Source organism: Cetorhinus maximus, chromosome 6, assembly GCF_964194155.1.
Source record: "Cetorhinus maximus chromosome 6, sCetMax3.hap1.1, whole genome shotgun sequence".
Taxonomy (NCBI): domain Eukaryota; kingdom Metazoa; phylum Chordata; class Chondrichthyes; order Lamniformes; family Cetorhinidae; genus Cetorhinus; species Cetorhinus maximus.
In genome coordinates, this window is record NC_135884.1 from 40,505,132 (window position 1) to 40,520,323 (window position 15,192).

Genomic DNA, 15,192 nt, shown 5'->3' on the forward strand with positions numbered 1-15,192 from the left:
CCTTCCGGTCTGAATATTGAGTTCAACAATTTTAGATCATGCACTCTCTCCTCCATCCCCACTCCCTTTCCGATATCCCCCCCCCTTTTTTTCCAATAATTTATATAGATTTTTCTTTTCCCACCTATTTCCATTATTTTTAAATGTATTTCCATCCATTGTTTTATCTCTACCTTTTAGCCTTTTTCAATTCCTTCACCCCACCCCACCCCCACTAGGGCTATCTGTACCTTGCTTGTCCTGCTTTCTACCCTTAATTAACACATTCCTTAGATAATATCACCACCTTCAACACCTCTTTGCCCTTTTGTCTGTGACATCTTTTGGTTATCTCCACCTATCACTGGCCCTTTATCCAGCTCTACTTGTCCCACCCCCCCTTAAACCAGCTTATATTTCACCTCTTTTCTATTTTTACTTAGTTCTGTTGAAGAGTCATACGGACTCGAAACGTTAACTCTGCTCCTCTCCGCAGACGCTGCCAGACCTGCTGAGTTTTTCCAGGTATTTTTGTTTTTGTTTTGGATTTCCAGCATCTGCAGTTTTTTGCTTTTATCTTATTGTTTCATTGTTATTTGTGTATACTGATTTTTGATTTAAAAAGCTAATTGTCACAGGTTGACTTAATAAGTTATGTAATATATCATAATGTGGATGGGATTTAGTGGTCACATGTTGTTCTGTAATGATATTACATTATTATCTTATGTATGTTTCAGAGAATAATGTTTGGGTGAAAAACCCATTTCACAAATTTGCACATGCAGGGAGCCGCACCTAATGCAAATAGAAATTTTGAGCAATTTATAGATAGCTACCACGAGCCTGAGATTGTTATTCCTTGTAATACGCTAACTTATGTTGCCAAATTTCAGTCCCACTCTGAAAGACACTGCCTGTCATGATTCGATGTTTACCGGCTCCCCTCCAAACTTTGCCTATTTAAGTATTCATATGGTAGCTTAAATGTATCAGCTGTGGCTTAGTGGTAGCACTCTTAGCTCTGAGTCATAAAGTTATGGGTTTAAGTCCCATACCAGATACATGCACAAAATCTATACTAACAATCCAGTACAGCACTGAGGGAATGCTGCACTGTGAAATCTCCTTTATGCCCTGCTAGGTAGATGTAAAACATCTTGTGGTACTACTTTGAAGACTACATTTCAAAAGGACTTGATTAGCTATAAAACACTTTGGAACATTCTGAGATTGAGTTTTGCCATCCAATTATACATCATGTGATAAGGAGGGGTTTTTAAGAGGAAAATAAAATGTGGTTTCTATTTCTGAAAAGAGAGACATGTTGCCGAAGCTTTTCAGCTCGCACTTTCGTCTTGCAGGACAAACGGAAAAATTTTGTCAACACTAAATTTTAAACAATCACAACTATTTATGCTACAGGAAAAAACGGTGTTTATTGGTTGGCAAGTCAACTCTGATTTGCTGAGATGTTGCCATGGAGATATCAACGGGGAGCTATAAGCTGCCCAAGCTCCCGGGCAATTCTAAAAAGGCTCAAATCTTGAACATATTCTTTTTGTTTGCCCAAGTGTGCTAATAGCTAACTAGCTACCAATTTAAGATAATCAATTGAGCTGGTAACGTGGCTCATTTATGCCTGCTAGAAGCAACAAACATTCATATGCAGGAACCCACTCCCTGCAAACAAAAAGAATATGTTCAAGCTTTGTACCTTTCTTGAATTACCTGGGAACTTGGGGAGCCTATAGGCCCTGTTGCTTTCTCTATGGCAATGCCTCAGACAGAGTCAACTTGCCAACCAATCAGCACCCTTTTCTCCTGAAGCATAAATGGTTGTGATCATTTGAAATTTGGCATTCTTGTGTTTGTCCTGATGAGTGCAAGATGAAAACCTTCAGCAACATTTCTCTCTTTTCAGCAATATGAATAGTTATATCAAAATCTATGCATCTATGATACTATTATTGGTTTAGGATATATACACAAAGTAGTTGATCTTCATATTCTTTTCTCTCTCCTTCTTCATCAACTTATGCTATTGTACAGTGGGAGTTATGACCAAGGGCAATACTCAGACTAGCAAGGTTAGAGAAAGGGAAAGGGAGGGGGAGAGGGAAAGGTGAGGGAGGAGGCATGACAGTAAGAATAAGAGGTTGCAGTTACTGGGGAATTGACCCACAGTTGGGGGTACTGCAAAGACAAGCAGCTGGGGGACTAGGTGGGATAGTTGAGGATTGGGTTATAAGCCAAATATGATGCACGGAGAGGAAAAGGCCAGAAAACAGACTCAGCAGGTGGGTGGGTACTAATCGCTTGCTAAGGATAGCTCAAAAGGTACTAAATGTTAAGTGGATCCATGCCAGTTGGTGAAGTTAAAACTAAGACACAGTAGCTTTCTTTGCTGGAGAGAGTTTATTGATTTCGTTCACAGTCAACACTACTCCACTTCCCAGGGTCCCAGATATCCTCATTTATTGGCATTTTAAACAAGCAAGTTAACAATTAAAGGGAACAAATTAACAAATTAGCAAAAGATTAAATGAACAAATAACCAAAATGTGATTTTCGGGGTCAATAGTGCACCCCAGTCCCCTTGGTGCCCACTGATCATGGAAGGCCTCTAATATGCCAGTGGACACAGCATGCTCCCTTTCCAAGGACACCTGGCTGTGAATGTAGCCGGGGAAAAGGGGCAGACAATCGGGTCAGAGTACCCCCTCGATCGCCTGCTGCCTGGACCTGTTGATGGCCAGCTTGGCCAGGCCCAGGAACAGGTTCACGAGGAGGTCCTCCTTCCTCCCCGCCCCTCTTCACGCCAGGTACCCAAAGATTAGGAGCATGGAACTAAGTGTAGTAAACAATTAAGTAATACATTTTTTAAATAACTAGAAAGGGAGTGCAACCTTTGACAACTTACATAAGCGTGGTCCACGGACTCCACAAGAGCACAAAAAACACAGATATCTTGGAAGTCAATGAACCGACTGAACCTATGGATGTATGGGACTGCTGCGTCCAACACCCTCCACCTCAGGTCCCCGATGGTAAGTGGGAGGACTCCCACGTAGAGAGCCCTCCATTGAGGACATCTGCCGCTGGACAGCAACAGGGCACACCAAGGCATGTCCGGACGGCAGGTGAAGGCAAGGAGATGAAGGATGTGCAGCAGCAGCCCATACAGGAAACCCATTTGCAGCGAGCTAAAAGGCACAGAGGGCATTTCCACGAGGCGGCTCAGGTTGTGGGGGTTCCAGCTCCCAAGGAAAGGTTTGGTGCTTAGGGCCAATATGGAATTCCATCCAAGCAGGGATACGCTCAGACGGGTAGTCCACTGCACACTTGCGCCGCCTTGAGACCCCATGTGACATCAGGGCCAAGCACGACTGTCCTAAGGTCATGGGTGGCATTGGCCGTGAGCTGGCCATCCGCTGATGCATGATGTGCCAATTCCTGTGGAATCATCCAGCCCACTCTTTCACCACCCAGCACGTTCCCGATTGTGGTCACCCCAGCTGCCACAGCACTCCCTTCTGCCAGCCATCGAAATTGGTGCAGTGGCAGATTCCTGAGCAGCGGCTCTCTGACAATAGCCACTACTGCTGATGGGAGAGAGCTGCAGTGCAAGGTGACCATGTTTCAGACTTTGATCAGGTCCTGGTTAAAGATTGGCAACGTCTGCAAGGAGCCACGAAGGCCCCTCAGGTCTATAAACAGGTCTTCTTTTTATTAGGACAAAGAGAGGATGGAGAGAGGAGAAGAAAGAAGAGAAATATTTAAATAACCCCATCCTCTATCTCTTTTTCTTTGAACTATCCATTCAATTCAGCAAGAGAGAGAGATCATCAGGACAAACTTCAAATGACAATTGATTATGTATGAGGATGACCTGTTCTCTCCACATCACATACTTCTCAAATTCCTAAATATTCTTGAACAAGGCCCACCTTGGCCTCTTTCTCAATGCCTTACTTGAAAATAACACACTATAGACTAAAAAATGAATTTAAAAGCTCGTTTTGGCCCCTGAGTTAGGGCTGTATCTTCCATGCAGTTCTGAATTTGTCAACTTTTTGAGATGGATATATTTTTCAAATAAACAATCAGGGATAAGGGCCCCATGTGAAAAAGTCCTTTTAAGGGCATCATTTGCAAAGAATTATCATTAATTTTAAGAATTGTTTCGTGCTAATATATAATGTTGATGATGGCCCAGTGGAGGGAGCAAGTTTTAGGACTTAATTGTGCAAATGTCAGTGGATAACAGTCCGTAATGCAGACTTTGCAGCTTTAACTCTGTTAGTCAGTGACCTACAGACATACTATCTGTACGAACAGAACTACACACACCAAACAGAAATAAACATAATGATATTAAAATTAATTAACTTTTTGTAAATTATTTATGTTTTACACAATACGTGCATATTGTAAAACGGATGAGTGGGGAACAAAAGATTTTGATCGTTATCAGGGCAGAAAAAGTGGCATTTTAGTGCTGATGGGAATTATCCACTTTACTTGGATAATACAGTCATTATTTGAGCATTACGGAGACAAGCTGCATTACTAATCATTACATTGAGATGTTTGTTAATATTTGCAAACTGACTTACCCATTTCAAGTGTCAACCCCTCCAGCTGTTTGTTTTGCTGATGGAGTATTTTGGATTTGGAGCTCCCCTGCACACTGGGCTGGTACTCCAGTCGTGACGTGTGGCTATAGCGTAGGAGATTAGAGCCTGACATCCGCGCTTCAGGAAGTGCAACGCTGTTGTGTTTGTGCTAAATAAGCAACCACCTGATCCCCAAGTACAGATGCACAACACAGTTATTATGGAGTGAGGGAGGATGGTATTCGCCAATTTAAAAACATTGAAAGGCGCGTAACCATTCTTAAGTTGTAGGATTTGCCTGGTTTTTTTTCTAATCGATAAGTGACATTAGTGAGCGTGTAAGATAAACCACCCTAGCAATAAACGTAACCACTTATTTTAAGAGTAAATAACGGAAATAATACAGCAGCACTGAGCATTTAAATTGCCGGAAAACATTGAGTTGCAACCTTAAACTTCTTTTCAATCGAACCAGGTAACAGATTTATAAAAGCAAAATACTGCGGATGCTGGAAATCTGAAACAAAATCAGGAAACGCTGGAAAAACGCAGCAGGTCTGACAGCATCTGTCGAGAAAAAGACAGAGTTAACGTTTCGAGTCTGTATGACTCTCCGAAGAACCATAAGGACTCGAAATGTTAACTCTTTTTTTTTCCTCTCCACAGATGCTGTTAGACCTGCTGAGTTTTTCCAGCATTTTCTGTTTTTGTTTCAGGTAACAGATTTGTTGTTATATCCTAGTGTGAGCGCTTGGTGGGAAGGGAATCCAGAGGCAAGCTTATAGAAGACCACTACTTCTGTATGACGGGTAAAGCTTATGATGGGATGTCTGGTTTAATTATCCATGCCTTTTGCGGCCTTCTGAGATGCCGAGTGGAGATTTTAGTGGGCTGGCTGACGTAATGAGTTCCATGACCGGTCATTCATAGCCACAATCGCACTTCAGGTCATCCCGCACCTTCGACTTAAGGAACAGAGGCCGTATCACCACGATGAAAGCAAAATACTTTGGATGCTGGAAATCTGAAATAAAAATACAAAATGGTGGAAAAACGCAACAGGTCTAGCAGCATCTGTGGAGAGAGAAATAGAGTTAACTTTTCTGTCCATATAACGCTTCATACCGACTCTTTTTTGGCTCTGAAGAAGACTCATACGGACTGGAAATGTTACCCTGTTTCTCTCTCCATAGATGCTGCCAGATCTGCTGAGTTTTTCCAGCTTTTTTTGTTTTTATTTAAGGCCGTATCGCCATGCCCTGTTCAGATTCAGTTAAGTGCTATCCACTGTCCTCGAGGGAGGTGGAAGCAGGGATTTCTGCTGTTGGATCAGTGATGGATAGTGGGTTGATAACAGCCGCTTGAATATTGGCTGTTGTTTCTCAGAACGGCTGGCGCAATTTTAAACACTTCCTGGTGGGGTTATGAACAGCAAGGTTAGTGTTTTCGTAGCATTTTTCCAGCTCATGGAACACGACTGCTTTGAAGCAAATGGCAGGAGGGGCAATATAATCATAGAATAGTTACAGCACAGAAGGAGGCCATTCAGCCCATTGTGTCCTTGCTGGCTCGCTGCAAAGAGCATCTCAGCTAGTCCTACTCCATCGCCTTTTCTCTCCCATGTCTAGTGACATATGAGATGGACAAAGCATATGCTTATGTCTGCTCCCATAGCTAGTTTTTCCTGGGACAGGTCACTAGTTTGTCACCAGGGCCTGTGGCTTGAGGAGTACTTCTCAAGGATGGCTGACCAGGAGAGTCTCCTGCTCTTACCACTTGCCATTGGCGTATTGGAAGGATTTACAAATTGATAAAACTGCCTGGCTGTGTTATAAACATACCTTCCATGGCTATCAAGTCGTGAAGCGGGGCTTTAACCTGGAGCTTCAGGTTGAGAGGCGGGGAACACTACTCCTGCATCACAAGACCTCCATTTTTCCAGTAGCCCTGCAAATTATTTCTCTTCAGAACAATGTGGGACAGCAGCCAGAGCCAAGTTCACGACACTGTGGGTGGTTCAGCTGCACAAGGGGGGAGGAGTAAGAGTGCAAGAGCAATAGTGGTAGGACACTCAATAGTGAGGGGTGCAGACAGGCGCTTCTGCGACCATAGGCGTGACTCCAGGATGGTGTGTTGCCTCCCTGGTGCCAGGGTCAAGGATGTCACAGAACGGCTGCAGGTCATTCTGAAGGGAGAGGGCGAACAGTGAAAGGTCATGGTTCACATTGGTACCATCGACATAGGTAGAAAGAGGGATGAGGTCCTGCAACAAGAATTTAGGGAGCTAGGTAGCAGATTAAAAAGCAGGACCTCAAAGGTTGTAATCTCTGGATTACTCCCTGTGCTACATTCTTGTGAGTATAGGAATAGGAGGATGAAGGTGTGGCTGAAGAGATGGTGCAGGAGGGAGGGCTTTAGTTTTCTGGATCACTGGGTCTGTTTCTGGTGAAGGTGGGGTCTGTATGTCTGTGCAAGTTGGAAGGGTTGCATCTGAACCGGAACAGGACCAACATCCTTGCGGGGAGGTTTGCTAGTGATGTCGGGGGGTGCGGGGTTTAAACTAATTTGCAGAGGGATGGAATACAGAGTGAAGGTACAGTAGGGGGTGATGCACAGCCAAATATAGAAGGGAAACTAAGTTAGTCTGGAAGGTAGAGCAAATATAGGCCTGTTAAGGCAGAAAGGAAATAATGTAAGGCTGGATTGCATCTATTTTAATACAATGAGTCTTACAAGTAAGGCAGATGAATTGAGGGCATTGATTAACACATGGGAATCTGATATTGTTGCTATCATAGAGACATGGTTGAGGGAAGGGCAGGACTGGCAGCTCAATATTCCGGTGTATAGAATCTTCAGGCGTGACGGGGGGAGTGGGGGGTGTAAAAGTGGAGGTGGCATTGCATTATTGATCAAGGAGTCAATTACTGCAGTAAGGAGGGATGGTATCTTAGAAGGTTCCTCAAATGAGGCCATATGGGTAGAGCTTAAAAAGAAAAAGGAGGCAATCACTTTGCTGGGACTCTACTATAGACCTCCAAACAGTCAGGGAGAGATAGAGGAGCAGATATGTAGGCAAATCTCAGAGAAGTGTAAAAATAATAGGGTAATAATAGTAGGGGATTTCAACTTCCCCAATATTAACTGGGATAGTCTTAGTGTGAAAGCTTAGAGGGGGCAGAATTCTTAAAGTGCATCCAGGAGAGTTTTTTGAGACAGCATGTAGAAAGTCCTACAAGAGAAGGGGCGGTACTGGACCTAATCTTAGGGAATGAAGCCGGGCAAGTAGTAGAAGTGTAAGTGAGGGTGCATTTCGGGGATAGTGACCGTAACTCTGTAAGATTTAAGGCAGTTATGGAAAAGGACAAACATGGACAGGAAATAAAGGTCCTGAATTGGGGGAAGGCCAATTTCAATATGATAAGACAGGATCTGTCCAAAGCGGGAGCAGCTACTTGTAGGAAAATCTACATCAGACCAATGGGAGTCATTCAAAAAGGAAATAGTGAAAGTTCAGGGCCAACATGTTCCCGAAAATGTGAAGGTAGGACCAATAAGTCCTCAGAACCCTGGATGTCAAGGGAATATAGAGGATTGGATAAGGAAAAAAAAGGAGGCTCATGGCAGATAAAGAGGGCTGAAAACAGTGTAAGCACTAGAGGAGTATAGAAAGTGTAGGGGGGTACTTAGAAAAGTAATTAAGAAAGCAAAGAGGGGGTATCAAAAAACACTGGCGGGCAAGATAAAGGAAAAACCCAAGGCATTTTATAAATGTATTAAGGGTAAGAGGATAACCAGGAAAAGAGTAAGATCCATTAGGGACCAAAATGGCAATCTGTGCGTGGAGCCGGAGGATGTAGGTGAGGTTTTAAATGATCACTTTTCATCTGTGTTCACTATGGAGAAGGAAGATGTAGGTGTAGAAATCAGGGAGGGGGATTGTGATATACTTGAACAAATTAACATTGAGAGGGAGGAAGTATTAACGGTTTTAGTGGTCTTAAAAGTGGATAAATACCCAGGCCCAGATGAGATGTATAGGCTGCTATGTGAGGCAAGGGAGAAGATTGCAGGGGCTGTGACACTAATTTTCAAATCCCTTATGGCCACAGGAGGGGTGCCAGAGGACTGGAGCACAGCGAATATGGTACCATTATTCAAGAAGGGTAGTGGGGATAAACCAGGTAATTACAGGCTAGTGATTCTAACATCAGTGGGAGGGAAACTATTGGAAAAATTTCTGAGGGACAGGATTAATCTCCACTTGGAGAGGCAGAGATTAATCAGGGATTGTCAGCATGGCTTTGTCAGGGGGAGATCATGTCTAACAAATTTGATTGAATTTTTTGAGGTGGTGGCTAGTTGTTTAGATGAGGGTGGTGGCAGTTGATGTAGTCTACGTGGACTTCAGTAAGGCTTTTGACAAGGCCCCGCATGGGAGAATGGTCAAGAAGGTAAGAGCCCATGGGATCCAGGGCAATTTGGCAAATTGGATCCAAAATTGGCTTAGTGGCAGGAGGCAGAGGGCAATGGTCGAAGGTTGTTTTTGTGATTGGAAGCCTGTGACAATTGGTGTACCGCAGGGATCGGTGCTGGGACCCTTGCTGTTTGTAGTGTACATTAATGATTTTGATGTGAATATAGGAGGTATGATCAGTAAGTTCGCAGGTGACATGAAAATTGGTGGTGTCATAAATGGTGAGGAGGAAAGCCTTAGATTACAGGACATTATAGATGGGCTGGTAAGATGGGCAGAGCAGTGGCAAATGGAATTTAATCCTGAGGCGTGTGAGGTGATGCATTTTGGGAGGACTAACACGGCAAGGGAATACACAATGAATGGTAGGACCCCTGGAAGTACAGAGGATCAGAGGGACCTGGGTGTACATGTCCATAGATCCCTGGAGGCAGCAGCACAAGTAGATAAGGTGGTTAAGAAGGCATATGGGATACTTGCCTTTATTAGCCGAGGCATAGAATAAAAGAGCAGGGAGGTTATGTTGGAGCTGTATAAAATGCTAATTAGGCCACAGCTGGAGTACTCTGTGCAGTTCTGGTCACCACACTATAGGAAGGATGTGATTGCACTGGAGAGGGTGCAGAGGAGATTCACTAGGATGTTGCCTGGGCTGGAGCGTTTCAGCTATGAAGAGAGACTGGATAGGCTAGGGTTGTTTTCCTTAGAGCAGAGAAGGCTGGGGGGGGGACCTGATAGAGGTATACAAAATTATGAGGGGCGTAGATAGGGTAGATAGGAAGAAACTTTTCCCCTTAGTGGAGGTGTCAATAACCAGGGAGCATAGATTTAAGGTAAGGGGCAGGAGATTTAGAGGGGGTTTGAGGAAAAAACTTTTCACCCAGAGGGTGGTTGGAATCTGGAACACACTGCCTGAGGGGGTGGTGGAGGCAGGAACCATCACAACATTTAAGAAGTATTTAGACGAGCACTTGAAATGCCATAGCATACAGGGCTACGGGCCGTGCTGGAAAATGGGATTAGAATAGATGGGTGCTTGATGGCCGATGGGCCAAAGGGCCTGTTTCAGTGCTGTATAACTCTTATGAGCACAGGGAGCCACTCAGTTGAATTGGACTTTGTGTCCCTGGCTCCATCCTCATGGTGGTGTTTAACATATCCATGAGCTATATAGAATGATACAACACAATAAGGCCACTCGGCCCATTGTGTATGTGCTGGCTTTTCGAATGAGCTTTACAATTAGCCACGCTCCCCTGCTGTTTTCCCCAAAACCTTGCAAAAAAAAAATCCCTACAAATACTTATAACCATTTTGAAGGTTATAATTGAATCCGCTTCCTGTTGGGCAGTGCGTTCGTTAGTATATTAGTTTGTTGTATGTATTTTTTTGTTGGAAAAAGTGCAAGAGTTGCAGTGGGACGAGAGGAGAGGACTTGCCACAATGTTGCTGAACAGCCCCAGTAGCAGCAGCGCCTCCTGTTAAAGGGATGGGAACTCCAGTTAAAGGGGAAGGTAGATTTTTGCCACAATGTAGCGAAAAGATGGCGGAAACGGCCGAGGCTGACGTCAGCGCGGCCCGAAGCGCGGCCGGGCAGCAAGAAGGATCAGCAATGGCGACTGTGGAGAGGAGACTACCCAGTCCGGAGGCGCTGGCGGGACAGCCCTGGACCCACTGGATCGATGCCGCCAAACAGCACGGGGCGGACGGTGAGCCCAAAGCGCTCTTTAACCTTAGCAAACACTTTTAGCGGCGAGTGACGAGCGGGCCCGGGATGTTTGTGCGCCGACTTGGCGCAGGCAAGGCAGGCAAGTGTAACTCAGTGACTGACTGACTGACTGATGTGTCCAATTGTTACACAGGCACCGAATTGGAAGAAACTTTTAAGGAGTGCGGGAAAAACCGGGAGGTCATGCGGCTGAGCCGGGAAGGTGAGTGGCGGCTTCAAACTTTGCTGTGCTTCTGCTCCTGCCTGCCTGTTGTACAGGCTCCTAAACCGCGGACTGGTGACTCCGCTTCGCAGGCACTGGCAACTAGACCAAAAGGGGGGCCTGTTACATGGATGCATTCTGAACTCATGGTTTGCCCAAATATTTTGTAGGAGCTAGGTGAAGCAACAAAACGTTCAAAGTTCCCGTTCTCTTCCCCTCCTCCTCCTCCCAGTAATGATTTCCTAGTCGTATTTTTTTGAAAAGTTGATTTCTCTGATCTATGTGTTAAGGTTCAATTGCTATCTTGTTTGTCAGGTAATGAGGGAGTGGTTCTGGATAGTATTTTGGAACAATTGAAACTTTAAATCACGAATAATAATTCACTGTAATTGACCATTCTGTTATGTTTGGGTGATCCTACAGAAGATCTCACAATATTAAACTGTATTTCAAGAGGTTAAGGTTAGCTGCTCTTGGTTTCATTTATGTCAAACTATCTTGTGGATGAGTAATATACCCTGCTACTAAGTTATTCAGCTTGTTTGACATGTTGGTATTGAATCCAATTTTAAACTTCAGGTGGAAAAGTTGTAAATTTACATTTAGCAACATTGAAATGTATTATGTAGACTAATTTAAAAATCTCCATATTATTTGGGTAACAATCTTTATCGTAACTGGTAGAAATGACCATTGGATAACATTGCTACTTGAATCTACCCACTTTACCACCACCTCTGTGCACCTTAGATCATGTGCTTTAGACATTGGGCAAGGTCTAAACTAATGCCTAAACAATCTGTATGACCACCGATAAAAGTGCTGATTTAAATTTCAGCCATTTTAAATTAGAATGAAATTGGACAAAAAGACTTTCAGCTCCTCATTCCTTGTTCTTGAATCTGAAATTCCTCTTATTTAAATTTAGAACAGGTGTTGCTAAAATATTCTTAATAAAATTCAGTATAAAATGTGCTGCTGATGTATGTTTTTGGCCCTCGTTACAATACTTAAAATATTTGCATTTATTATTTTAACATGTTGGTACTTGCATTTGAATCCAAGATTCCTCTACTGGCTGTAAGGGTCTTAAAATAAAATTAATTTGGACAGTCTTTCTCTTTTCCAAGACGACGACTATGAGGTCATGGCACACAACTGTCCATAGTTCAACACTAACTTGACTTTGATAGAGGCCACACTGTTGATGTGGGAACTGGGAATGTTGCACTGATGTAATAATTTGCTCTTGAGTTGGGATTGAAGTCTGTTTTGGGGTAGTTCAGGGTGAGCTGTGTCCCTGATATGAATGTTTGCTGACACTGACTGCAAGTTGTATTCCGTTTCTTATTGCCAACATTCATCGGATTCTGGAATTGTTCTGCAGTGCAGACTTTTCCAGTGCTATTTTCATTGTAACTAAATTCTATTGAATCTGTAAAATCAGATGCTGTTGGTAATCATCTTATTGCACATGTGTAGGCATGGAACACGTTTAATGGGCCTTACGAGGCATTTTACCATAACACCATCCCTTAAATAATAAATTGATAGATGTGAGATATTGCTAACAGCACAAATTGTTTTCCCAGGTTATAATGTCAATGTGAGATTTAGTGAATGACAAGCAGTTAAAATTTAAAAAGTCAAACATCAGGGTTAAAAATGCCATTTTATATTGTGAAAATCTCTATAATGTTTTTAGCATTCATGTTGATAGCTGTGAGATGTGACCTGAGTTTTTTTGGAGTTAGATTAGTGGAGTGTTATACTATGGGCCACTCTATACTGTCAAATGAAAATCACGGTTATATCGAACCTGTCAGTTGTTAGCAGGGAAATGACGTGCATAGAATAGCTAACCTTTCAGCCTGTTTACTATGATGTTGAACAAATATCCATTTAAAAATGTAACATTTTATTAGTGTAGTACTAATAGGGCTACAAAGAACTTGCACAAATTTGAAATAACATTTAAAAATATTTTGGCTTGATTTCTTGGCCACAATTGTCATTATTTATTTATCACTTTTTTTTCCTATGTACTGTGTCTATAACCAATTTTCTAACTTCAATAGCCTTAACTCTTTCCATATCCCTTTCTGTCCACTTCTTGGTTTCTTCCAACTGTGTTGGACATGGGCACAAGCATCAAATATGGCTTCACTGACTTCTAATTGGCTGGAAGGAGGAGATGGCCAATCAATAACCTGAGTTTAAATTTGTTGTGATGACATAATGGATGTTCCCAGACCAGTCTTTGATACTTTTTTTTAAATGCTGAAAACAGCAAGGGTCTCTGTTGATTGAGTATATTCTTTTGTGGGCACCAGCGCCTGACTTGGCCGAATGGATGGTCATTAAACACTGAAATCGTAAATTAATTGAGTTTGGTTTGCGAATGCTATTTCAGTTTTTCTAAATTTGCTTAGATTGTCTATATGCTTGCATGCCCTGTGTAGTAAATGACACTCAAAACAGACAACTATTTCACTTCCACCAGATTAATTTAATACTATCTACCCTGCCTACATATTCTTTGGATGCATACATTGAGATAGTTGTTGTTACTTTGCATTCATTATCAGGTATCGTTCCACAGATGCATATTTCTGGTAGACTTAGGTTTATGTAGTGCTTTTCGCAACTTCAATGTCCCAAAGCGTTTTGCAGCCATTGAAATATCTTTGAAGTGTAGTGACTGTTACATTGCAGTTGTACTGGCTTGATAGAGAAAAATTACATTAATCTTGGGAAAGGAAAAGAGTTGCTTGTTGTACTATAATTGAGTGTCATTTACTGATGAGGAAATCAAACACATATACTGAAGTTCAATTGTTTTACAGCTTTATATCATTCAAAGCAGCAGGAAAGGCCCTATACCTGTTCCATTAGTCATTGCTCCTAGTTAACTGATTTGTGATCTATGAGCACCAAGACTTTGGTGTATCCATACAAACCAGATACTAATTAAAATGCAAAAGGATAGAGTTTAACTTCTAATGCTGAGAGAAAACGAGCGGTAACAGATCAGTGGCCTGTTATTACAATCAGTTGATTTTTCTTCCCATGAGAGGTAAATTGGACAAGGTGTGTATAAGGCTGTTGATCCACAGATGCCAGTTTTCTGCACTGATGCAGCGGAGACCCTTTAAGTCAGTGCGAGTAAGTTTAAAGTTAAAAGTGTCCTGCAAGACTCCAGATTTGGTTGGGATGTGAATCCTAAATTCTATATCCCGTTTATAAGTAGGTGGCTGAGGCACTAAGGACTCTGAATTCTGATGTTTTGGAAGTTTAAATGTATAATGCTTTAATTGTAGTAGCGATGTTTAGGACTGATCTAAATTTCTAGCATATTTCTGAGCTATTGCAAAATGTGTGCTCAATGAAGCTCATTTCTTATTACTTCAACATCAAGGACTCTAATATACATATTTAATATACATTTAAAAAATATATAATATATATTGTGAAATTTGTAATTGTTTGATCTATATCTGTCAATTTTTTAAAGTGCTTTCAAATCTACATAACGTAGGCAATGCCCCCATCCCTGGTTTGTTTAAAAATGGAGAATTTGTTCAGTAACATACAAGGTATTTAACAAGCCCAACTTACTGTGATGCCAAAGCAACATATTGCAGATGCTGGAAATCTGAAATGAAATCAGAAAATGCTGGAAATACCCAAGTCATGTAGTATCTGTGGCGAGAGAAATAATTAACACTTTAGGTCAATGACCTTTTGTCAGAACTGGCAATATTGAGATGTAACGTATTTTAAGCAAATATAGTGTCAGGGAAAAGGGTGGGATGGGAAAGGAAACAACAAATGGGAGAGTCTGATGGGGTGGAAGATGAGAAAAGATTAAATGATAAAAGGGATGTTGTAAGGCAAAAGGAGATGGTGAAAGAAGCAAAAGATGGGTTAAGAGGAGGTGTAAGTGGGAATGGCAGAAGCATCACTGACAGTGATTGGCCAAAAAAAAAATCACAGCAACAGTTATGATCTGACATTGTTAAACTGAGTCTGGAAGACTAAAAAGTGCCTAGTTGAAAGTTGAGGTGCTGTTCTTGGGTTAGGTCAAGCTTCCTTGGAGTCTGAGAACAGAGTGGGAATCGAATGGAGAATTAAAATAACTGCCGACCGGAAACTGAGGGTCACGCTGAGGTGTTCCACAAAGCAG

At 42.3% G+C, this 15,192-nt stretch overlaps 1 protein-coding gene across 2 annotated transcripts in view; it reads left to right on the forward strand.

Annotated features, from left to right (window-relative positions):
- Nucleotides 1-10,613: 10,613 nt before the first annotated feature.
- atxn7 (ataxin 7) overlaps nt 10,614-15,192 on the forward strand; it is a 147,375-nt gene continuing 142,796 nt past the window's right edge. The window contains exons 1-2 of one of the 2 annotated variants that reach the window (XM_078543650.1): nt 10,614-10,784; nt 10,938-11,006. In XM_078543650.1, coding sequence (XP_078399776.1) covers nt 10,619-10,784; nt 10,938-11,006 — 235 coding nt within the window. In that variant the 5' untranslated portion in view covers nt 10,614-10,618. The remainder of the gene's footprint in view (nt 10,785-10,937; nt 11,007-15,192) is intronic. The other variant, XM_078543651.1, reaches the window with a different exon arrangement.